The 26527-nt window shown below is 43.0% G+C and overlaps 1 protein-coding gene across 1 annotated transcript in view; it reads right to left on the reverse strand.

Moving 5' to 3' along the window:
* LOC129328176 (laminin subunit beta-2-like) overlaps nucleotides 1–26527 on the reverse strand; it is a 79252-nt gene that overhangs the window by 27887 nt on the left and 24838 nt on the right. The window contains exons 8-19 of the mRNA XM_054977034.1: nucleotides 20789–20991; nucleotides 19484–19604; nucleotides 18673–18861; nucleotides 17658–17837; nucleotides 14528–14640; nucleotides 14353–14432; nucleotides 13308–13464; nucleotides 12477–12629; nucleotides 11049–11207; nucleotides 9930–10051; nucleotides 4870–4990; nucleotides 1379–1571 (exon numbers count right to left, since the gene is read on the reverse strand). Coding sequence (XP_054833009.1) covers nucleotides 1379–1571; nucleotides 4870–4990; nucleotides 9930–10051; nucleotides 11049–11207; nucleotides 12477–12629; nucleotides 13308–13464; nucleotides 14353–14432; nucleotides 14528–14640; nucleotides 17658–17837; nucleotides 18673–18861; nucleotides 19484–19604; nucleotides 20789–20991 — 1791 coding nt within the window. The remainder of the gene's footprint in view (nucleotides 1–1378; nucleotides 1572–4869; nucleotides 4991–9929; nucleotides 10052–11048; nucleotides 11208–12476; nucleotides 12630–13307; nucleotides 13465–14352; nucleotides 14433–14527; nucleotides 14641–17657; nucleotides 17838–18672; nucleotides 18862–19483; nucleotides 19605–20788; nucleotides 20992–26527) is intronic.

A 26527-nucleotide genomic window follows, 5' to 3' on the forward strand; every position in this document is an offset into this window, starting at 1 on the left:
TCAAAATCTTTATTTTTGTTACTTTAAAGAAATGAATGATTTTTGTAGCCCTTGTGGACACAGAGTCTCTCAAGACATCTTACACAGGGACACTCAAGTGACATAAGATCTTTCACTTGATCCTATTCATGTAAGATGTTCTGTGTAGAGAGACTCGTAGAGAAAGAAACTAAAAATATTTCTGACATTTATGCTAAAGGTTGGGAAATCAGATTGGTGTCACAATTCCAATGGCAGATTTTAGTTTTCTGATTGCAGAACTCTGGTTCTAGATACTTCTTTGCATGGTTCTGATGTCACCTCCTTGAGTCTAAGGAACTTTTGATTCATTGCACACTAAGATCTTATAGTGCTATTGCTGATGCATTGCTCTTATGGCATCAATTGCAAGTGAAATTATAACTATGGTTCCACATGGAACTTACTAAGGCTTTGTGTTCTCCTTACAATACTGCAGTGCCAATCCCCGTAGATAAGGCCACAGTGACACATTATGAATTCCTCTTGCATCTGTCATCAGACAATCAAGTGAGAAAACCTGCCTATTTGTCTGCCTGTCTCCCTTACCTTCTGTTGCTCTTCAAAAGTGATAGTTTTTACCCTAGGGATTATCAAGGTGGCTTTCATCATTTCTTTTAAAAAATAATTATCTGTGATTTGTGTTGTTTCATTATTGTGCAATCACAGAATTAGAACTTAGAAGAAAACTCTCACAAGCAAGTTTTAATAATGTTTATGTTTTATGTTTTTATTATATTTTATATTATAAACAACCTCAGGCGCATTTCGTGGAAAGGGAGCATAGAAATTTCAAAAAGAAAAAAAGCCAGTACTTTTTACGATCCCACAATCTGAGCTTTGCTTTTCCCCATTATCTGTTAGTGGCACTATTTCACATCAGCATGCTACTAGAGGAATTGAAATACATTTTTTTGAAAGTTTTACACTTGCAAGCAAAATAAACAAAAAACTGACATCCCAAACTAAACCCTAATCTTATTTTCAATTTGTGATGGCAGCTGTTTAAATATAATGAGGAAGGAAATTACAGAATATTTTGAAATAGCAGCACCACTGAAAAGTGGTAGGGCATCATCAATCCAACCACTCTTTCTGCTAGGTATATTAACAGCACTTGGCCAATCCACACTGAATATTGCATGACAATTCTGTCCAAAGCCAAGAATATCAGCACAAACCATTTCTGAAGGAATGATGGGAGGTCAACATGGAAAACACCAGACTGAAATGGTCTGGCAGCAACATCATTTGGATTCTCCATAGGAATGACAAGGCAATTTCAGATAAGATGGCTAGAATAAAAGCAATGCTCTTCACATACATTTCCACTCCCATGCCAAGTCTGCCCTTCACTTACGCAGTGCCCCATCGTGCATCAGGGCAGAGATGCTGCAGAGCAAACGAGCGCACATCTCAGCCAGGTCAGGCATGGTGGCCATACGAAATGCCTCTAGGCAGGTGTAGCGCTCTAGTTCCTCTCGACGCTCCACTGCTGCTGGATCATTCCCCTGGAGACCAGGCAGCTCAGTCACACGTGGCAAAAGAACCAGCTGTACGAAGTGGGCAGACACAACAGGAAAGGTTGAGCCAAACTGAAGCAAGGATTAAAACCAGTCAAGATAATCCCCACCACCACCACCACCACCACACACAGTACACATCCTCTGAGGCACAAGCACACAGGACACACTCCTTGGGAATGTGTGGAAAGGTCTGAAAAATCTGCTTTATTCTGACTTCACTACAGAGTACAGACAATTCTTTCCCAGGCAGAGTCTAGTAGCTTTCCTGAGACCCTCGGCCATCCAAACTAGATGTGACAGTATTCATGGGTCCAATCTCTGGATGCTAATTGCCATTTTAAAGTGATTTAAAGACACCAGGAGGGCCTGCAGTCCCCTTATTCCCCCTTCCCACCTTGTCAAGTGGTGAAACACCTGGGTGTGGGATGTGGCTGTTTTGCACTTGAAAAGGCACAACAATGGGGGACAAGAGCACCACAACTCGCTGGAGCTGGTACCTCAGCTGCCTCCTGGCCAGGGAAGTGCCATTTCCTAAGGCCTCTCTCACAATGCAGTCCAAGCTCAAGACAGTGTGCCTGAGAGTTGGTTGGCAGCACTTTAGCTTTCCTAGCACTGTGTGGAAAGATATTCTGGGGCCCCTGACTGAGTCCTTGGAGGGGGATATCTCTCCAAGGACTCAGGAGCGAGCCAGCTCAGAAGCAGTACCTCAGAAGCAGCAGTCAGCATCATTTCCTGAATGATCTTGGAATGCAGAACTGCATGGGTCAACAGCGACACTGCTGACACACCCCTTCTGAACTGATTGGTATATCATTCAGCACAAAAGGGGGAGGACAGGACACCACAGAGGTATCCTCTGCAGAGACACTCTTTTCATCCTGGGAGGGGCACCTTGCAGTGGGTCGGATCCCATGCAAAATATCCACTGATGGAAAAGATTTCTGGCAGCTGAATAGGATTTTCCTGCTTCTCCTCCCCAATCCAGCTCCAAATTCCCTGCAGTGCTGCTCCTGATGGGGCACTTGATCTGCAGCAGGAGGGAGAAATTGAGAAAATATCCCCTTCTGGCAGCAGAAATTTTCCATGGCACCTGACTCTATGTGTGTGTATTTGTTTTTATTTGAAAACATTTGTATGTGACCTTTCTACCCAAACAGGGTCCTCAGGGTGGTGAACATATTTAAAATATTTTTAAAAATATAAAAACAATCCAATAAAAACACACCCAAACAGTACAAAGAACAAGGAGGAGGGCCAGTAACCATTTTTGGGGGTATGCCAAACAAACAAATACGTCTTCTTGACCCCTTGGCAGAAGACACCAATAGAGGGGACAGATGAATCTAACCTGGAGAGGGTTTTGGCACCGTGACTGCAAAGGCCTTTTCTCAGGTTGCCACACATCTAGCCTTAGATGGTGGGTGGCCCCCAAAGCAGGACCTCTAAAGATGACTGGGGTGAATGGTTAGGGTCGTATGGGAGAAGGCAGTCCTTAAATTATGCTGGCCCCAAGCTACAGAAGGCTTTAAAAGTTAATAACAGCACTTGAATTTGGCCCAGAAGTGTATTTCCTCAGACAGAGAGCCAGACTGTGCCAGATCAAACTACCTTAAAGAGTGATTGCAGGAGCAAGAAGTTGACACAATAGCTTGGCCAAGGAGTGTTCACCCCCCCCCCAAACTGGCTATGGCTGCCACAGGATAAGTATAAGCAGACTTTATTATTTTACATTAATTATAGTTTGCCTTTCTCACTGAGACTCAAAGCAAATTACAGTGTTAACTGTAAGGCGCTTACAGGTTAAAGATTCTCCTGGGCCTTTTGTGTAACTCTGAGTTTCAAAGATACTCTTAAAATCAGACATTACTTTTTCTCGAGAGCGTTCAAGTTTATTTTTTGCTTCAGCAAGAAGTCTTGCCTGCCTCCCTGAGCTGCATTCAATTTCAATAGCTAGCATAAAGTAAATTGAATACATTTGTGTTATTATTTCCACTTGTAGAATTAGGGAAGGGGAGGTTTTAGATGCAGAATATGAGGGGTGACTCAGAATGGTAGGCTCCCTGCATAAATAAGAAAAATGTTACTTGGGCTTACAGAGGGAGTGGCACAACAGAACTCCTTGAGGCATACAGAGGAAGGTGTCAGTGCCTTTGTTTGCTAATAGGAAGACTGATTGTGACAGTGGAAAAATTTCCTTCACCCTAGAAATCACACCAGTATTCCAATGATGATGACTGTCTTCTGTCTATGAACTGGAGCCTGGGCTGCTAGCGAAGAGGAAGGGTGCTGGGGGATGAGCAATCTAACCCCAATCACAGAAAACTTCAGGGCTCAGTTATGCAAATGACTCTCACTGGAGTAAGACAAACGGTTTACCGTATATAGTACCCCTGATAGAATGTCACACAAAGAGACAGAGACTGGGAAAGCCAAAGGTTAAATATTTCTTCCTCTTGAATCTGTAAGATTGTGCATGACCCCAAAGAGGGATGGACTCCCAAGGGGAGATTATACATGCTCAGAACACAAGAAGGAACCTCTCTTCTCCTTGTTCATCTTTCTCAGATGACAATGGCCATGAAGGACTAAACTTTTACATCAGGGCTCCATCTTGACCACACATTGAGGGACAAGTCCCTGAATCAGTTAACAGAGTTGATGAAGGACTTCTGAATTGCTCTGTCCTCGATATCCTATCTACAACATTAGGGTTAGGGCTAGAAAACCGGGTGTTTTTGTCTTTATAAGCTTGCTAAGCCTCATGCTTATCTTTTCTTTATATGCTTGCTAAGCCTGATGCTACATGTGCTTAAATTGTTTAGTAAACTTTCTTAGATTTTGAATGCCTGATCTCTGTATCCACACCATGCCTGTTCGGTCCTGCATTCCAAAGAGCAGTAAAGGGGAGGGGGAGCAGTTGAGCTTGCCACCCCTAAAGCAATAAAATGAGATAGATCATCCCCACACTAGCTAGTACAAGCAAACCCAGCAACTAGGTGGAGCCTTTAAATAGCAATGCAGATGCTGAGCGTTAGATGTACAAATCTTTCCAGCAGGAGATATTCTTTTAGATTTACTACCCACAAAGAAGTTGGTATCCCCACATCAGGAATAAGGGGAAAGGGCAGCGGTGCCATGTGGAGATCTAGAACAGCGGAGAGATTTTTCCAAGCTCCTGGAACACATGGGAACAGAGTTTGCCAGTCTATTCCTTTACAATGAGAAAAGAATGAGATTTCACAGTGGGCTGCATAGCATGAGGCTTGCTAAATATTAGGCTGAGAAAAGAGACCAACCCTCCCTTTAGCTTGTGGCACTTTCTCACCGAGTCAACGAGGATGAAGGCTGCAGGGTGCCGCTGTGCTACGCCTGCTCTCTGGAAGCGCACAATGATCTCATAGTGGTTCCTGGGCTCAAAGCAGAAAGGTCGTGGCAGAAGAATGTATCTGTGAGGAGATGACAGAGTGAGAACCTCTCTTGACAGGGAAGGAAGACACATAGCGGTAAGCACAGGTGCAAGGGGGATGAGCTCATGGGCTGAATCCACATTACCTCCGCGCGTCCCAGTGTTGCACTAAATGTTCGCTAAACACCCAGAAGTATAGCGTCTTTCTAGTGCGATTCAGAAATCGTGCTTGAAATATGCTATACTTCCGGGTGTTTAGCGAACATTTAGTGCAACACCGGGACGTGCGGAGGTAATGTGGATTCAGCCATGAAGTGCAGGCAGGTGAAGGCTATGGCCTCAACCCACGTTGTACAGTGCAGCTCGATGACAGACTAGCAAAGAACTACCACCACACTTAAGATACAGGCCCACCAGAGGGGCTGGCAGACACATATATAGCTGACACAACATGGAGAAAGGCCAATGGCAAATCATATGCTTTGCAGGCAAAAGGTAGCAAGTTCAATCCCCATCATCTCCAATGAATAAGGAACAGGTAGGAGGTGCTGTGAAAGGCCACTGCCTCAGACTCAAGAGAGGAGCAGCAAGTCAGAGGAGACACTAATGACTTTGATAGACCAAATGATCTGATTCAGGACAAGGCTGCTTCATGTGTCCAGTCTCTGGCATCTCCACTTCAAGTAGCAGACACTGGGAATGACCATTCTGTGCTCATGTCCCGGAGAGCTGCTCTCAGACAGACGAGCAGCCTGACTTGGATGAGGCAGCTTCATTTGTCCACATACGTTCAACATATTGCCTGTCCTCCCCATTGCGCTTCCAGCAGTCCTTTTCTAAAGTGTCGATTGGGGATCCCTTGTTTATAAGTCAAGCCCCGCTACATGCGATTAGACTTGAAGCCTCAATACCCTCATCACTTCACACAGCAAGCAGCCTTGGGAGCGGAGAGAGCTGGTAGAAAAAAACCCCTCAAACTGATAAATAAACGCATGACAAACTAGCAAAGAGGCTGACAGAATGACTCTAGTAGGTGGCCGGACTCCTGAGAGTGCTTACATTGTCCTTCACAAGTCAGCTGCATTCAGACTGGAGAAACAAGTCCAACAACCCCCCTCCCCAAGCTCCCACACACAGATACACACCCTCTCATGGGAGCACAACAGATGCTCATACAATGGGCCAGACAGCTTTGTTTAACTCCTTATTGCTTTGTATGCTCAATTAGAGTTCACTGGTCTGAATGACCCTTCACCTCTTGTCAGAACAAAGAGAAAAGCAAAAGGCTGTGACTTCTTCCTAGGGCACAGAGGTCGTTTCAAGATAATCACCGCAAAGCTTGCCTAGCACATAAAAGTTCAGTTGCCTTAAGGTTCAAAGGCAGTAGTGGGATAGTCAGTCCACACATAAGGTTAGGAGTCCTTTGGGGCTGAGAAGAGGGAGGTTGTCATGTTGCCCTGTCTTAGAAAGATAATGAACTTTGTACTTGTTACCTTTTTAAAAGGAACACTATAAACTGCTTCCCTCCAAGCTCTAACAGCAATAAACAGAACAGCTGCTATTCCAACCATAATGCTGCCATGGCAAGAGCAAACACCATCCAGAGAAAAACATTTTTTTTTCCATTTCCCTTTCAGAATTTCCCTTCTCTTCCAGGATTGTACAGGCCTTATGGACATCTTGGCCATTTTCACATGTCCAAATAATCTGCGAATTTTGCGCTATGATTTCGTTATCCACGATCCCGCTATCATGACGCACCATTAAGATTGCTATCATGACGCACCATTAAGATTGCTATCATGACGCACCGTTAAGATTGTTCCTGCTTCGTTGTGCTTCCAGAAGTTCACATTCCACAGAAAAAAGTGCAATAGCGGGCAGTGGATGTGCTCGTGTCACAGTTGACAAAAGCACATTCCCGCACATTTCCCCCCTTTTTAAAAACAGGCACCAAGATTTGTGCTATATCACCGTTTCAATATACAAGATCCGACCTCCCCTCTCCCACGGTGACCTGCAATAGGCCGGATTTTTAGCCCACCAATTTACTTTAAAATACATTGGTTGAACTTCTTGGATAGCAAATTTGAAAACCTGTAAATAGCGAGTGTGCCTCCAAAATCGCATCTTTAACAGTACACATTAAGCAGTTAATTTCTATGGTTGTAAATTGTCAGCTGCATTTGTGTGTTTGCTTCCTTTTAAAGGAAACATTGCAATAGCGCAATAAAGATGTCCGTTTTAAGAAAACTGGGGCATCACTGTTGCTAGGAGCCCGCAAAGGCTTGCAGGATTCCTAGTCTTGGGCGGGAAAATCTCTTCCTAGGGTTTAGAAAACGAAATAGGAAAAGGGCTTGAGTGGGCGGTCTCTGGAAAAGCGTTTCCAAGCATTCTCATGCAGGAAAAGAACGCGCTAAATAAACATTAAAAAGCGGAGTAAATGGGAAATCTACGTACTCTAAGAAAACACAATGATTACGGGTGGATGATGGGTTTTCACGGGTGGATGTGTGGACAGCTGTGAGTATAGCGGAACACTTGCAATATTATGTGATACTATGGCACTACAATAAGGACGTCTGAAAACAGCCCTTGATACAAAGGATGTTATAGGAACTGATAAATAACCATTTGACTTATTCCATCAAGAGTAGCATAGAAGGGTGTGGATCGGTGTGAGTTTGGGAGAAACCTGTGCTTCCTGAGCATTAGCAAATCCAGCTTTTCAGGCAAACCGGAAAAGGGATGTTGCCTGTATTACCAGTTACCAACAAATCTGAAGATGCACCGGTTTGCCCCCCAAAAGATTCTGTTCATGTCCTTAGAGTATGTCAGTGCCAATTGTTTTTCCTAGGCTGTGGCAAGGCATAGCATAGCACAGCATAGTATAGCAAGGACAATCTGCTCCTCATCTTGGAAGGCTAGTGCTGCTGCTGTACCTCATTATGACTCTGCTTCTGGGTTTTCTCCTGCAAAAGCCTGCACCTCATTAAAAATATACTCTCGTTGGCTACAGTGTTTATTATGACTCTTGGACAGGCAGTGGGAAGAAAGGAACCCTGTGCCCCGTCAAGCCTGCCCTCTAAATTTACAAATGATGAGTAACTTGCTACTTGTGAGTAAAGCACACATGCTTGCCAGCTGATGTGGAAAGCTGCTTAGGTTAACACGCATCTAATGAAGAATATTGATGCCAATCAACAAACTAAATCTTTCAAGGCTATAATCCAGGAACTGCAAGTGGCGTAAAATTCATAGAATGGAACCTTCCCCCTTCTGCCCACCCAGCTTCCCCTTTGAAACTCTGCCCCAAGGTTCAAGGGTATCCCCAGAAGCAATGCTGACTGCAGTGTGGAGATCTTGAGAGTGCGGTAACTGATGGAAACTGCCTCCATTCCTCTGCGGGCAGAAGTGCTCTTCTACCACTGAAAAACAAGCTACAACCCTCAGAGCCAAGCTACAAGTGACACCTTACGCAGGTTGGACACTTGTCAGCTTACCTCAAGTTTTGATGGGAAATGTAGGCGTCCTGGTTTTACAGCTTGGCTCTCCATTACAGCTGCAAGACCAGGATGCCTACATTTCCCCAGGATCTTCCATGCTCAGAATGAACCTCAGGCTTACCAAGTAAGAATTAAAATCAACAGGAATAGAAAATTCCCCCTTATTATCAGAGCACTAAATATCCAAATGGGTTTTTGCAGTACAAGAAGCTTCCATAATGCTTACTTTCACAAGGCCATCATTCCCCCAGAATATCTTTCCTTGAAACCCTAGGGAAAAATTATCCAAGGATGAAAGTACAGAAGGAAGTAGATGAAATAATCAATAAAATGACGAAAAGTAAATCAGGAAAAGGCATTAAAAAGAAAGGAAATCCAACATAAAGGGCCACATCCTAGAACGTATTCGATTGCATATTTATGTGAATGCAACTGGCTGCTAGTGACCTAAGAAATTTAATAAAAACAGACTACGAGAAGAAAACTCCAGTAATTCCAGTGTGATAAGCAGTTGGGAAAGAAATGAAGGAAGAGGAAAACAGATAACACTATTTCCTTTGAGATTTGCAGTACCAAAATCCACCAGCACACACAGAGGGCCCTCAGCCAAACCAAAATACAAGCAACTTACTAACCACAAAACACCCACAAGCTCTCTACTTAATTATAGTAAATGCTCAGTCAATCCAATAGCAAATATGCAGGTGACAGAAAAATCATTTGTTTCCTCAGTGAAAATGTCAGTTGTGCCAAAACATAAACTGCAAGCACTGGAATGCAGTCAGTAAGGTTTTTGCATATGATTTCATAATTGTATTTTCAGAGCTTTAATTTATTTTCAGTAGTGATTTGAAACAAGTATTTCATATTTGATGCGTGTGTGTCAGGAGTCAGACACACTATCTCTGTCCCTTTTATAAAACTGGGGGGGGGGGGGCTCCTACTGATGAAACTTCCTATAAACCTGCTTACAAATATATATGTTGTATCAGGAATGGACAACTGGTAGCCTATGGGTCACATGCCTCTCCTCTTCCCAGTCTGTTTTATTTGGATTCTGGTGTCAAACAGAATTTTTAAAATCAAGCTTTGACTAGCATGTTTACCTAACATTTCACACATAAGAATTTTATTTTTCAGGAGTTATCTGGGTGTGGCAGAGATTCCATTGAATACTACATTGTCTCAAAAGAGATAAAATTATGAAGCAAAATGCATTTCAGGGTCCCAGGATTGCTATATTGAAAATAAAGCAGCTACTGAGAATATAGAAGTGGGTCAGCCTTCTCCAGTCAAATATCGTATACACAGTTCAACCATCGGGTTTGTTAAGGAAGCAATCAACACGGAATTGATTCCCATGAAAACTTTGAACTGATATTATGTGGGTCTCTCTTGATCCTACCTGCAATAGGGCACCCCCCACCCAGTAAATTAGATTCATAAGGCCGGCTCTCATCCTCTCAGTTTCACCTGGAACTGTGCAGCAGGCTCTCCCGGTATTTCTGCTCCGAAGGCAGCACATTGCCACAGCGTGGGCTCATGGGTATAGTTTGTGAGCTGACACTAATGACAGCTTCCCAATCCTCTGTAGACTGAAAAGGAGACAAAGTAGGTCTAAGGAAACAGGCGTGGAAAAAAATCAGACAGTCTCCAGATGGAAGGCACCAAAAACAGTCTTCTCTCCAGTACCCCAAATTATACAGGTGAACAGCAGCAAGCCATGCACAGATGTATGCCAGTGCACTAAACTAGTTGTACAAGGTGCTCTTGTGTATATTTATTTATTTATTTTTATTTATTTTTAAATTTACAGCGAGGACATGGGCAGAGCAATCCTGGGGGGCAAGCAAAGCACCCTGGAAGCCAACTAGGAGTTAATGTTGGCATATCCTAGACCTATGCTGCTGTAACTCCTCTATGCCAGTGCAGCAGCCTGGCACTGTTCTGCCTGGGTCCTGCGCTGGCATCCAGGCATGGCGACTAGATATGGGTGAAAGCGTGGTGTAAGTTCCTGTGCTGACGGGCTGGGAGGCAGGGACGGGGGGCTGAGCGCAAGTTAGCCTGCTCCCTTAGCCATATTGAACGCCTCCTGTAGCAGTGGAATGTTATGCCACAAAAATTACAAGAGTAGCCCATAGGTGCCCATTGTAGGAGAAAACTTGCCTCCCTCCCACATGTATATTTATTGTGAGACATCTTGTATGCAACTTCCTAACAAAGGACTTACAACAACCAGTGTTTGGGCTACTTTATGGATTAGTAATCAACATGTTAATTATCAGTAATGTTTGGCTGCATATTTTCAGTTATGCAAATAGGCTTTCTTACACTGGCTCTGTGTTAATCTTAGTTATAAGGATTATTGAGATAATTTTACATAATAAGCTTGGAGCGCTTAGGTTAAAGTTCTATATAAATGTTAAGAAATATTACTGGTGAAAAAGTAGAAATATTCTTGCATTTCTAGCAACATTTGTTGTTGTTGCACATGTTTGCCAAAGGACTGATCACAGACATCACAGACAAGGTTATATCCTCCCCTCTCCACAACAAATACATACCATTCCCTCTCCATCCCCTTCCACGTACCTCTGGCTCATAGCGCAACAGAATGTCATACTCCATGGGGTAGGGAATGTTGTCAATATGGAAGGATAAGCCAGCCCCATCCCGTACACGGGCAAAGCCTGGGCCAGTCCATGTAATCATATGACCTGCATGTTCACGCTGCACAACTTCCACATCAGGCTATGGGTAAAAACAAGGGGTCAGCAAAGCCACAGCTGTGCATCCCCCCCAGCCTTGCCCAGTGCCACCCTCCAGGGATAACTTGAGTCACAAAATGAAGCAGCCTGCTAATCGGGGCTTCCCCCAGCCTTGCTCACCCATTGCAGGATGTTTCTGAGGGCCAAACTATTTATTTATTTAATGAATGTAATTTAATTTATAGTCCACTCTCCCCACATGCAGGCTCAGAGAGGATTAACAATATATAAATATATATAATAAAACAATAAAACTCTGGTAGCAATCATATAAATACAGCAATAAAAACACATTAAGACAGTCGGCATTGTACCCTACATCTAACATCCCCAAAATCCACGGGTCACTAGACAATACCTGTGGCACACATCAGATTGGGGTCCCCACTTGATTTGCAGTCACATGTGAATTTGGAGAACTAATGTTCCCAAGCGCTCTAGGGCCTGAACCTGGTAGGGGATCTCCACGGCCATTTTAGCTTGGGAAAATGGCACGGAAGGAAAGTCTCAAGCTCCTCCTCCCCTTGCACTGCACTCTTGAGCTGATTTGGGCTGCAGAGCACTTGGGAATGTTTGTTCCCTAAACTCAATGTGACTGCAAGTCAGGCCAGGGGCCCTGAACCCAACTCGGCACATGTCATATCATGTAATACCATCTGAATGCTCTCTTGTCTTCTAAAAACATGGGCCTGTAAATCTCAAGACTACCTTTAAGTTTTTAAGACTGCATTCACATTTTTCTTTTAGTTTCTGGATTAATAAAAGCCTGAGGGTTTTAAAAATATATATCTTTTGATTTTAAAAGTCTTACTAAACATGTAAATTTATAAAAAACGAAAACAAAATAAAAGCTTGGTGAAACAATTTGATCATAAAGGCCTAAGTGTCCCCCCACTCCACTTTTGGACCAGCAATATCAAGTTGGTGGCTCTCAGCATCAAGCCCATATCCCCATCAGCCCCTCTCCTCTATTTCTTCCCCATATTCTCTCTGCCACATAGGGTTGCCAACCTCCAGGTGGTTCCTGAAGATCTCCCAGATACAACTGATCTACAGACGACAGATATCAGTTCCCCTGGAGAAAATGGCTGCTTTGGAGGGTGGATTCTATGGCATTATGTCTTTCTGAGTTAGCCCTCCCTTCCCCCAAACTCCTCCCTCTCCAAATTGTACTCCCAAATCTCCAGGAATTTCCCAACCTGTAGTTGGCAACCCTACTGCCACACCACTTCCTACCCACTACCACCACCACCTTTTGTTGAAGTTGCCGGGCTCTTCGGAGTGCTGCTCTCTGCTGCAAGAGTCTTGTTGTGCTATGCTGGCGTCGCAACCTCACTTTGCGCCCATTCTGGACCCCGTTGTAATATTCCACACAATCTACAGGAGCCTCAGGACGCAAGGCACCCTGCAACAGAGAGGAAAAGCATGTCTTCACTGCACCATCAGCTGCTTGCAGCTGCTGACACTAATGCTTTACACTCTTCCCTCTTCAGACATCCAGAAACCTAAGGGGGCTTTGACAGCTGCTGAGGCTGGCAGTTGCAGAATAGGAGCAGCTACAATAGCAAAGGGAGAGGGAAATGGAATTTCCCTATCATGCGTAGTCTGGCTCACTTGCTTGAGCCAGCTGGATTATTTCATTAAACTTGTTTGTTGATAAACTCTGTGATACAGCATCTTTTTCATCATGCTCTCCTTTTGTGAAACATGACAGATTGGATGGTGGCTGTTTATCTGTGAGGAGAAAAATTTATTTATATTGTATATATGCTCCATCTCCAGAATCCTCCTTGAGATGGGTTTCTTAGTATGTATAAAATCCCAATTAAGGATGGGAAGAGGCAGACTGAATAACTTTCAGGCCTCGTTGGGTTGCATAGTTCTTATAAAAGACGTAACTCTAAAAGGAACAAGGAATCTCATTTAAATCCTTCAGACAACCCCCCATAAAAAACAGAGGCACCTTCCCCTTTGCCTTCATGCAAACCACCTTTGCCTTTCAAGATCCCTTTTTATATAGTCCAGGAAGTCACATTCTCTTCTCCCAAGTCTGGCTCCCCCCTCCTCCCCCCAAAGCACTGACCGGCAGACCGTGATGTGTTGGTGGGTGGCCTGTGGCATGCTCTGCTTCATACATATAGTAGTCCAGGGGCATGCAGAAAAAACCAGGCTGCACTTCATTGCACTGACGGCCCATGAGGTTGGCCCGACAAGGGCACTGCCCGTCATCTGTGGAGCACCTGGAGACAGATGGGAAAATAACCTCATGGCAGCTAAAATACAACTCTTGACAGCTGCTGGTACTCTCAAATCGTAATCAGGGTACTTTGTACCATGTGTCCATAGTTTCACTTAACAGAGGGGGGGAAATGTTTGCTTGGATCCACTGGAAGATTTCCACATGCACTAGGGTTCTTGCCTAAGCAAAAGTGTGAAAAAATTCCATGCAATCACCTTGCACCAAGTTACTCATAATGTATCCTGAATTGCTTTTTTGCCTGCAATTTCTGAACATTATAAGATATAAGGAGAAAAGTGCCAGTTATATAAGCAGAACTGCACTATTTACAGTTCCTCTTGCACATCACTGGATCCACACCATTATATTTTAATAAGTAGTCAGTCCATTTTCCATTCCCTTTATGATAACATTTCCTTTTTGATATCTGTATGCATTGACTTGATTTGATGTGCCCTAACGAAGTCAAATATACAGATACAGCAAAAAATGACATATATAAAACCATAAAATACACAACCATTAAAACAATCTACCATATGGGCAGCTGAGAAATGCACTCTTTCTATCTCTGAAGCACAAGAAGCAACCTTTTCAGTCCTCGCCTATATTTGTGTGCAATACTATGTTTGAGTAACAGCGATACCTGTACTATTGCACAGTATGTTAATTTTTTCATGGAATCTGAACACTTGCAAAGGGGTTGGTTTGTGAGACAAAATACACTTCGAGCCCCAGGACTATTGTTCTGGGGAATACATACCCCAAAATACCCAAGCTGGCTATCTTTTTACTAGCCCCCACCCCCTACACTCCTCACACCACATGGCCTCATCCCCAATTCCCCCCATCTGTAACATGTAACAAACCAAATCCATTCCACTCCTACCTGTTGCTGTAGGCACCTCCGAAATCACAAGCACAGCTTCGGCAGCCAGTCATGTCATAGCTCAGCCCCCAGTATTCAGGCTGTGGAAGAGAAGGGCTGTCAAGACCAGAAGGAGATTGAATCCATAGCACAGACAGAAGCACAAACACATGCTTTCTAATGGTATAGCACTCACCAAACACTGGTTGCAATATCGCCCAGTAACAAAACGCTTGCAGTAGCAGTCACCACTGATGTGGTCGCAGGGGTTGCTACCTGAGATGATCCCACGGGGGTCACACCTGCAGGCTGAGAACACACATGCCAGCACTTACTGTGGAGCCCAACGCTGTTTTTCTAAATCCAGCTAAGCCTTGTATAAGGCTATTTCATCAACCCCCCTTTCTCTAGGCCTGCTAAGCAGGCTCAAATGGTCCAGAATTCTGAACCTATTCAATGCTATGCTCCATCAGTCTCCGCAACCATAGTGATCTGGGGGAGCCCAGTGACGCCTGGTGTGGGCTTTCGGGGACCACAGTTCTCTTTGTCAGATGCAGCTGGCAGGGAGAGCTGTGGTTATTGAAGGCTTATACTACATAGGAATTGGATACTTTCACTGCTACAAACTAATATGGCAAACTGACTGCACACCAAAAGGAGATGTTTACATTTCCAAGCAAAGGAATGTTTTGATTGCCTCCATGCTAATTGCATTCTGTCCCCTTGTGATTTATGTCCCCTTCTTTCCTCTCTCTCTCTCTTCCCCCCTCCTCTTCTGTATCTGCCCAGTTTTGATCAGGCATCTGACGAAGAGAACTTGATTCTCGAAAGCTTATGCTACAATAAAATTGGTTAGTCTTAAAGGTGCTACTGGACTCTTTTTGATTCTGCAGATGGAATGTTTACCAATGGTTTCCTATACATGCCTTGTTTTAGTTCACGTGGATACGTATACATTCTAATGGATATAGAATTGTTTGTTTTAATAGATTCACTTAGGGGGGAAAAGTTGGAATTCTAGGAACACAGATTAAGAAACATGTTTCTAAGCAGAAGAACAGAGACTGGGGGAGCCACTGCCATTGACACTAAGGGCCAAGCTACAAGTGACGAATGACACTTGCCTGGCAAGTGAACAGACTCACATGTATTCCTCCCTGTTCACTTGCCATTCACTTGCGTTCCACTTGATCAAGTGGAATGCAAGTGAATGGCAAGTGAACAGGGAGGAATACACGTGAGTCTGTTTACTTGCCAGGCAAGTGTCATTCGTCACTTGAAGCTTGGCCCTAAGAAGGCCTCCAGACCCAAAGATGGTCCAAGACATTTGACTACCCGAAGCCCAAAACAGTGGTAAAAATATAACAAACCAAATAATTGACAATATGCTGCCCTGTAATGATACCCATACATGAACCTTCTGAAACAAGGCATTTGAGACTTTCTGCCTAACAGTGGTGTCAATCCTGCCTAGTTCCCTCTCATGTATCCAAACACAAACTCTTCTACATACCAGCTGGGGCTAGAAACTTGCCTTTAAAATCATGACACTGAGAATTAATGGGAGGCAGTCCAGTAGCTTAAATTTTGGAGGGCTATTTTATTGCAGTCCAGATGCTAGGCAAGGGGCTAGGGTTGCCAACCTTCACATGGGGCCTGGAGATGTCTGGGGATTACAACTGATTTTCAGACTACAGAGATCAGTTACCTTGGGAAAAATGGCTGCTTTCGAGGGTGAACCATCCCCCTTCAACTCAACACGTTATATCCATTCTTACTCTAAGACTTTGCACTGGAATTGTTCTCATGCAAATTCTACAAGCCCATTTGGTGACGAACTCTCATAATGGTGTCCAACCCCTTACCCATGTATTTATACTAGCACTGTTCCATTGAAGATGGAAGTGCTACTAGTGAGCAGAAGGTCTGGCCCCAGATTTATGGTGTCTTCTATTCTGGATGGGGCTGCACTCCCCTTGAAGGAACAGGTCCATAGTTAGGGGGCTCCTGGACCTAGGCCTACTGGATAAGCAGGTGGCAGCTATGGTCAGGAGTGCCTTTTACCAGCTTCAACTGGTTAGCCTGCTGCAGCCTTTCCTGGGCAGAAGAGAACTGGCCACAGTGGTGAATGCCCTGCTTATATCTAGATTAGATTACTGAAATGCACTCTATGTGGGACTGCCCTTGAAAAGTATTCAAAAACGTCAATTGGTCCAGAATGCTGCAGCCATGATATTGGCTGGAGTTGGTCATACTACTTCAGTCTTGGCCCATTTTCACTGTGTCCCAATCTGTTTCTGAGCACAATTTAAGGTGCTAGTGTAGACCTTTAAAACCCTATATGGCTTGGGACCAGCATACCTGAAGGATTATCTACTCCATTTTGAATCTATCCAACCACTATGGTCATCTTCTGAGGCCCTGCTTCATGTGCCCTCACTTTATGAGATGTGACAGGTGTCATCCTGGGAGAGGTCCTTCCTGGTCATGGCACCAAAACTCTGGAACTTTCTCCTCAGAGAGACTTGCCTATCCCCTGGGCTTCGACTAGAGCCAGGGCCTTTTTGGTCCTGGCTCCAACCTGGTGGAACGCTCTGCCTAATGAGACTAGGGGCTGGCAGGATTTGTTATCCTTCCACCGAGCCTGTAAGATGAAGCTTTTCTGCCAGGCCTATAGCTGAGGCTCAGCTGGGCCCCCACCAGCCAAATAAATGAGAATGAGTCCCTCCCTACTAGAAGCATCCACCATTTAAACTTTTTAATTAACTTTTAAGTGACGACTGGGTGGCAGTTTGATTGACTATTTTCTGTGCTGCCTTTTTGTATTTTTTAAATATTTATTATATTATTTGATATTGTTGTTTTAAATTGTTATACGTAAGTTTTATTGAAATGTTTTATAGAGTGTAATCTGCCCTGAGCCTGCCTGTGCAGGGAGGGCGGAATAGAAATTGGAACAAACAAATGAACAAACAAACAAACAAACAAACAAACAAACAAACAAACAAATAAATAAATAAATAAAACAGGCAGCAGGTGAAGATTTTTTGTTTCATCTAGCATTGCCTAAAGAATCTCTCCTTCCTGCCCTATGTTTTAATTTTTTAAAATATTTTTGTATGTGTATCTGAGCTTGATTTTAATTGTTTTAATAATGTGTTTTTGTTTGGTTTTGATGGGTTTTAAGACATGTTTTAATTATGTCATTTTTAATCTGTTAGCTGCCTTGGTGGCCCTGATGAGGGCAGAGAGACAGAGTATAAATTTTGTAAATAAATACGAACTGAAGAGCTGTCCCCACAACATGACCAATCGCCAATACTAACGCTGGCATCCCTGAGGGTCATTGCGGCTCAGTCCATAAAAGGCTTCTTTGCAGCTGTCACAGCGTGCTCCCTTGACATTCTCTTTGCAGCGGCACTGCCCGGCAATCATGCCCAGCATTGCATCTGTGTGACTGTCACACACACCACCATCCAAAGAGCCCACCGGGTCACAATCACAGGCTGTGGGACAAAAGAGAAACAGGGAAGAGGTATACATTAGAATGGCCAGTCACCATCGTGGGCTGCACAGAGAGGCTGAATCAGAACCACAAATCTAGAGAATCAATCCATAGGGTTGGATCCCACATAAGATTTCCATGGTCCTCGCACAAGCAAAAGCACTAAAATTATTCCTTGCTTGTCTGCTTGCATGTCATGAAAGCAATTGTATCCCCATTATATTTTCTACATGTGCAAAACATAACAGAAGATTTTTCTTCAGACACAATTTCAAAACTAAATTAAATGTAATCATGTGACCCCCCCAATCTGTTGTACATTCCACTTCTCCATATACACATGAAATGGGAATTGCATAATGTTGTACTCATTTTGAACATGACCTGTGGGCCTCCCAAGGCTTTCTCCTTTAAACTGGACCAAAAATAAACCTACTTAGATCTGGTTACAGGGGAAATTGTGGATGTTAAGCTTTTCATCACTGGTGGGTCTGTAGCTAAGTTCTGCTTTCAAAATGGCACAAGGCAGCTCACTGCACCATTCCACTCTTCCTTTCTGGCCCTTTTAAGGGCTTCCATCACTTTCCCAGCCAAGCCTATAGCTACTTTCAGCAGGGAAATTGACTGTGAGGAGGAAAGGGACCAAAGAAGGCCTTTGTAAACCAAGTGGTGGGGGCAGTTGCTGGACGATATATCAACTTTCAAGTTACACAGAACTCTTGACCAACTAGCATGAGAAGGCAGCCAAATTCCCTACTATATACAGATCAAGACTGTTTACCAATGCAAATATATCTGGTCATGTCAGATAGTGAACGAGATAAAGTAATACTCACGAATGCAAGCAGTGCTGGCCCGGATATCAGCTAGAGGGTTGCGATAGTAGAAGGGCTTGCAGAGCTGGCAGTGGCGGCCCATGGTGTTGTGTTGACACTCATCGCAGACTCCTCCGCTGGTGTTGCCTGTGGCCAGGTACACGGCCATGTCAAAGTGACACTTGTGTGAGTGTTCATTGCAATTACACTCTGCAAAGCAACCAAGGACATCGTTAATGGGCACAATGCTTCCTGACTTGTATCAGTTCTAATTTCTACCTTCTCCATTCCATTCGCCCATTCGTCTCCCATGATATTGCCTAAGTGATCTGAGGCAGTGCTCCTGTATTACAGTGTTACCTAAATAAATTGCTGGGGGGGGGAGCCCACCATATGACATTCCACATGGGGGCCATCACCAGTATCACTGCTTGTGGGCAGTTGCCATATATACATACACCTAGTATCTCAGGGAAGCAAGGCCACAGGGACACAGAAATGGGAAGTCAGGGAAAGGCTTGCTGCTTTGTTCAGGAAGTAGTACAGGCCTAAAGCAGGGAGGGTCTGAAGGACCTTCTCCTCCTCACATACTCTTGAGAATGTCCTCCATTGTAAATATATAAATGATACTCCCTTGCCTATATTTTCCAGCCTTTATAGCATGATTGAGCTCTTCCTCTCTTTCAGTCAACTCTGAAACAATAGGCACTACAATTTCCCAACATACTGATCTCTCACTCCCAGGGATACGTTTATTTCCATGGGTTCTTCTGAATCCCATGGCTTCATTTCAAGGTAGCTCTATGTAAACATAAAAGCTCATGTCTCTCACCTCTGCAGGCATGAGGATCGTAGGCCTCAGCCGGTCTCCATGGCAACTCCTGGTAGAAGTCCTTGCAGAGCTCACAGTTGAGGCCCTTGGTGTGATGTTTGCACACACACCGCCCATGGATCTGGGGCAAAAGATGCAGGAGAGGGGGCATTTAGAGTCTGTCTACTGGCATGGCTCAGTAGGATCAGAGTAGGCAGCCGTTCAAAGTGGAGATTTTAAAAGATACCACAAGGCCAAATTAAAGAGTGGCTAGTACTAATGGTCATATAGTCAGAGGTTTTATAATTTGCATGACCACAATCCTACAACAGATTTTAGTAGCAGCTGCAAAATCCTCCCTCCCATTAAGTTTCTAGCCCTAAGTAACCCTAAAAAAATCTGACTCATTTCTGCAAAAGCCTTCTTAAACCAGAAAGGGGCTGTGCAGAACTTCCTTTGGGTACGTTTGGGATTACTTCACTCTGTACATTTCTTCCTCTTCTTCTCCACAAAAATTAGTCCCTGGTCTCTGGTATGACACAATTATAACATAAGAAATACAGTACTTTTAATCTCTGCTATGCTTTTTCCCTACAGAAAAATATGACATGCTAATAGGTTAGGAGGAATCTGAGACTTTAACATATGAGAACTATATGAGAAGTTCCCTGAAACTGCAAATTTTATTCAAGTTACTGGATTTATACTTCCCAGTAACAGAAATTGAATTTTCAGTGAAGTATTCTTTGCATATGCCCTGACCTGGATAGCCCAGGTGAGCCTGAGCTCATCAGATCTCAGAAGCTAAACAAGGTCAGACTTGGTTAGAAATTGGATGGGAGACCTCCAACAAAAACCAGGGTTACAGAGGCAGGAAATGGCAAACCACCTCTGTTAATCTCTTGCCATGAAAACCCCACCAGGGTCACCAGGGACACTCCACCACCACCAGTCTTTGCATATACTATTGGGAGGGGGATCACACTTCATAAGCAGAAATTCCCATCAGTCTCTGGCTTGCATGCCTCCAAATGAAAAGGCCTGCTCCCATATGCTTATGAAACCACTGGAAGGAATGGCTCAGTGTTAGAGCACATGCTCTGTATGCAAAAAATCCCAGATCAAATTCTTACAAATGGGTGTGGGGGCGGGGGCAGAATCCTTCTTTGCATGAAATCCTGAAGGGCCATTATAGCCAGAGTAGACAATACTGAGCTAGATAGACCAACAATATAAACAGCTTCTTTCATTCAAGCAGATTTTGGCACCATGCCTTGATTTCTTCTTCTTGCTATACATCACACCGCCCCCCTGCCAATACCTTACCATGCCCTCAACTCTACTTGACTCTCCGGCCAGGGGGGCACACTCCGAGGCATGTCCATAGCAGAAGCAGCTCCCACGCAACACCATCTCATAGACTGCATAGTAGTATTTCTGCAACACCTGATGTCGGAAGTCCAGTAGATTGTCGCCCAGAGTGTGCAGTTTAGTGAAGTTCACCCGCAGGTTAGTGACGCGTAACAGATCTGGACAGGAGTGGAGAGAGGGGGCTTTTGGTGCTGAGGTCCTACGATCTCTGCCTAAAATATCCTGGCAACAAACCCCTAAAATATCCTGGCAACTGTCCCCCCTCCAGTTTGCTGATATTCCATTCTTGGTCTTCTTCCTTGCATCCCTTCTATATGTATTAAGGATGCAACCTTTATTAATCATCTGACTGATCCATCAGTGAGTTAAGGGCGTGTTGCTACAACAAAGAAGGGCAAAGGAAATACTAAAAGTCATCCATCTAACAATTAGTGGCACTTTTGACTTATTCAACTGTAAAGTCTCTTCAGAGATCTATAATGAGGTTCCTGTATTATGTAAATTTATTTAAATTATACTGAATCAATTGTTTAAAAGGCAGATTATTAAACTAAATGTTTTAAAAACAGCCCTTATATATTGATGATCTCTGTGCATCTAAGAGCGGAACTACAAGTGACAAAAGGCACAGGTTGGACACTTGTCAGCTTCCCTCAAGTTTTGATGGGATATGTAGGCAGCTTGGCGGAATGTTGGACAAGTGACAGTTGGAACGTCCATTGGGCAGCAGTCAGAGAGCCAAGCTGCAAGACCAGGATGCCTACATTTCCCATCAAAACTTGAGGGAAGCGGACTTCCTGTTTGGGATCCATGGAGGTCTAACGCAGCTCTAACTGTGGAGCTGACCGGGCTGCCGTTTAAGTGGCCGGCGGGGCAAAACAAAGCCCGCGGCCAACTGTTCTCAGGCGGAGAACAGACATAGAACGCTCAAGTACCTCAGGGCGCGTTGATCTCGGGCGAGGGGGGGTCCTACGCAATGGATCCTCTCCCGACCCTTCAGGTCCCACCCTAAGACAGGTCGGCTATAATCTCCGGCAGTCCTGGTGCCAATGCGGTTGGCATAAGACCCCCATGCCCAAGCTTCAACAGGGGAAAGAAGAGCGGATGGGAATCTAAGATTGAAACAGCGATTACAACCCACGGAAAGTGAATGAGAAGGTAAAGATCACTATCTCTTGAAACGGGACAGATTACTTAAAGTAAAGAAGAATTAAAGTAGACTTTTAAACTGCAACAGACTCAGTATAAGGAGGGGAGGACCCGGCAAGAATTATATTAGAAAAAGGACTAAGTTAAACGAAGCTTTTAAAGAAATTGGACTATTGTTTTGAATACCTGTGGCTAGAAGGAGATATCAGGCTGTGAGAAAGTTTTACCATCGCAAGAGCTGCTGTGGGAAGTCGGGAAACAGGAAGTACGTAACAACGATAGAGTTGCTGGAGAGAAGCGGCCCTTGCCGGAGGACAGGAAGAAGGGAATCGCCATCTTTGAAAGGGGAAGAGCCGCGGCTTCAGCGAAAGAGGAAGTAAGCCATATTGGATTACAAAAATCATAGAGGAACCATAGAGAAAAGACGCCCGACATTTTGGACTATTTAAAAGGTTTTTTTTGGAAAGACCGGGACATTTAAACTAAAAGGATATTAAATCAAACGCCACGGAGCTAAGGAAGAGAGCGGACTCGTGGGAGCGAGCCAAAGCAAGCCCCACGATGTCGAAAAAAGAGTGGCAATCGGCAATAGAGAATTTGGATAAAAAACTTTTAGAAGTGATTAAGGAGCTCAAGGACATGAAACCGGAGTTGGTGAAAGAGGTTAAAGAGGTTAAAGAGACAGTAAAAAATGAGCTGGCAGAAGTGAAGAAAGGTATGGAAACAATGCAAAACGATTTGCAGGGAACACAGCAAAGAGTCAAGGTAGTGGAAAGTGCGGTGGAGAATTTAGCAGACACGCAACGAACAGAGATGAAGGCGATGAGGGGGAGAATGGCGGTTGCGGAGAGTAAACATATGGAGAAGCAGCTGAGGTTTCGCGGTTTGCCGGAAGTGGAAGGAAAGACAGCTCAAGAACAGATTGCTGAGGTGTTAACTGAATACCTGGGGAAGGAGGAGGAGGAAGTGATGGCTATCCTAGATGTGGTATACCGTGTAAATTCAAGATTTGCGACCCAGAGGAAACTACCAAGAGATGTGATTGTGCAATTCACAACCAGAAACATAAAAGAGAAGATCGTGACTAAACAATTTCAAGATCCATTGGAGATTGATGGCAAGACGATTATTATCATGAAGGAACTACCCAGATCGGTGTTGTTAGATCGGAAAAAATATAAAGCTCTAGTTCAGATTCTGAAGGACATGAAAATAAGGTACAGATGGGAATTACCAGAAGGAGTGTCCTTTGAATTTGGAGGAGTGAAAAAGCGCATTAGATCTGAATCAGAGATGGAACAGTTTATAAGGGACAATGAAAAGGACTTACCAGCAACAAGATTATGAATATGGAGTGCAAAGTTTTATCTTGGAATGTAAATGGACTTAATTCACCAAATAAGAGAAAAAGTATTTTCCACTGGCTATTAAAACAAAAATGTGATATTGTGTGTCTGCAAGAGACTCATATCAGAAAGCAGGATGTAAAGTATTTAAAATTGAATAAATTGGGTAGTGACTTTGTAGCGGCCTCCAATAAAAAAAAAGGGGAGTGGTATTGTATATAAAAGAGGAGCTACAGCAAAAGTTAGTGATGAGAGATGCGGAAGCCAGATTTATAGCAGTGGAATGTATATGGAATTTAAAGAGAGTATTGGTGATTGGAATTTATGCACCTAATGGAGCAAAAGAAAGCTTCTTTGAGGACTTGAGGAAGCAATTAGATGAACTTTCCTATGACCAGATAATTCTTGCAGGAGACTTCAATGGAGTGACAAACTTGGAATTAGATAAAAAGTCAGCAACTGCACAAAAGAAAAGAGGACTATTACCAAAGACGTTTTTCGTATCGACGCAACAGGAAACTTTAGAAGATGTATGGAGAAGACAAAATCCCAAAGGCAGACAATACACGTTTTTCTCTGCGAGACATTCTACGTTATCAAGAATTGATATGATCTGGGCCTCAAAAGACTTAGCGCTTGGACTAAGGATGTGGAAATAATGCCTATGGTAGGCTCAGATCATAATCCAATTATGTGGAAGCTGGGGAAAAGGAGTAAAAGGAGAGGATGGAGATTAAATGAGGATTTGCTGCAAGAGGGAGAAAATATGGAGATGTTGAGAAGAGAAACAAAGTTTTTTATACAATATAACATGAACAGAGAAGTACCAACCAATAAGGTATGGGATACCTACAAGGCAGTAATTAGAGGCATATTAATGGACTTAAATGGAAGAGCCAGGGAAAAAAAAGAGGAGAAGAGACAGGAGATCACGGAGAAAATAAAAGCCAAAGAAATACAGTTAAAGAAAAGACCAGGGAAAAAGAAAATTTACCAGGATATTAAAATACTTCAAGAACAGTTGACAGCAATGAATAACAAAGAATTGGAATGGAACCTTAAGAGAATGAATCAAAAGGCGTTTGAAGGCGCGAATAAACCTGGGAAATATTTGGCATGGCAATTGAAGAAGAGAAAGGAGAAGAAGATAATAAATAAAATCTGTGAGGACAATAAAATGTACCTGGAGCAGACAGCTATCAGCAGAGCCTTTTATAAATTTTATGCCAAATTGTATAATAAAAAAGAGGTGAACAAAGACTCAATAGCGACATATTTGGGGAAAATGAAGCTCCCAGTAATTTCGGAAGCTTGGAGAGTCAAACTGAATAATGAAGTAACGGAGGAAGAAATAAGAAAGGCAATACAGTCAACAAATTTGGGAAAGGTGCCAGGACCGGATGGACTTACAGCCAAATTTTATAAGGTAATGAACTGGCACCATTCCTAAAAGAAGTGATCAATGGTGTTTTAAAGGATCAGCGGATCCCAGATACTTGGAATGAAGCTAATATATCATTGATCCCCAAAGAAGGGCAAGATTTGACCAATGTGAAAAATTACAGACCTATATCGTTACTTAATAATGATTACAAAATTTTTGCGAAAATACTGGCGGAAAGAGTGAAGGGATGGCTTTCTGAAGTTATTGAGGAGGAGCAAGCTGGTTTTTTACCTAACAGACAAATTAAAGACAATTTAAGGACAGTTATAAATGCTATTGAATACTATGACAAACATTGTGACAAGGAGGTCGGTTTCTTCTTTGTGGATGCTGAAAAAGCGTTTGACAATTTGAACTGGGATTTTATGTTTGCCACCATGGAAAAGCTTCAAATGGGAGAAAGATTCATAAGAGCAGTAAAGGAAATTTACAGAGACCAGAGTGTAGCAATTGTGGTGAATGATGAGGTAACCAAGAAATTGACTATAGGTAAAGGTACAAGACAAGGTTGCCCGTTGTCGCCATTGTTGTTTATTTTGGTTTTGGAAATATTGATGATACAGATACGAGAAGATAATGCAATCCGTGGAATAAAAATAAAGGACTTTTCCTATAAGGTCAGAGCTTTTGCGGACGATATAATGTTAATTGTGGAAGATCCAATGGAAAATATGCCAAAGGTAATATAGAAAATAAAGGAATTTGGAGATTTGGCAGGATTTTATGTAAACAAAAAGAAGTCAAAGATACTATGTAAGAACATGACTAAACAAAAACAACGACTATTAACGGAAATAACAGACTGTGAAGTAACAAGCAAGGTGAAATATCTGGGAATTGAATTGACTGCAAAGAATATAGATTTATTTAAAAACAACTATGAGAAATTGTGGACTCAGATAGAGCAAGACTTGATTAAATGGAACAGATTGAACTTGTCATGGTTGGGAAGAATTGCAGTAATTAAGATGAATGTGTTGCCAAGAGTGATGTTTCTGTTACAGACAATACCAATTATTCGAGATTCTAAGCAGTTTGAAAAATGGCAGAAGAAAATATCAGACTTTGTTTGGGCAGGCAAAAAGCCTCGAGTGAAAATGAAAGTGTTACAAGATGCAAAAGAAAGAGGCGGAATGCAACTGCCCAACCTAAGACTTTATTATGATGCAATTTGTTTAGTGTGGTTGAAAGATTGGATGATGTTGAAAAACCGGAAATTACTGGCCTTAGAAGGATATAAAAAAATTTTCAGATGGCATGCATACTTATGGTATGAGAAAGTAAAAGCGGACTCTATGTTTTTACATCATTATATTCGGAGAAGCCTATTCACAATATGGAAGAAGTACAGAAATTACCTACAAGATGGAATCCCCTCATGGGTGGTTCCATATGAAGTAATAGATCCGAGAACTGTCAATAATGAACAACAGTGTTTAACATACAAGGAGATAACCCGAATGGAATTTTCTAAACCTAAAATAAAGACGCAAGATGAGTTATCTCCAAGCTACAATTGGTTTCAGTATAGACAGATCAGAGATCTTTATAACTCGGACTGTGTGAAGGGAGGAATAAGAATGGAGAATTCGGAACTAGAACAGGCACTCCTACAAGAGGACAAAAAGGAAATTTCTAAGGTATATAAAGTGCTGCTGAAATGGTATACTGAAGATGAGACAGTTAAAGTGCAAATGGTGAAGTGGGCTATTAATTTTAACAAAGAAATAACAATGGAGGCGTGGGAATACTTGT

The sequence above is a fragment of the Eublepharis macularius genome, chromosome 4, assembly GCF_028583425.1.
Source record: "Eublepharis macularius isolate TG4126 chromosome 4, MPM_Emac_v1.0, whole genome shotgun sequence".
Taxonomy (NCBI): domain Eukaryota; kingdom Metazoa; phylum Chordata; class Lepidosauria; order Squamata; family Eublepharidae; genus Eublepharis; species Eublepharis macularius.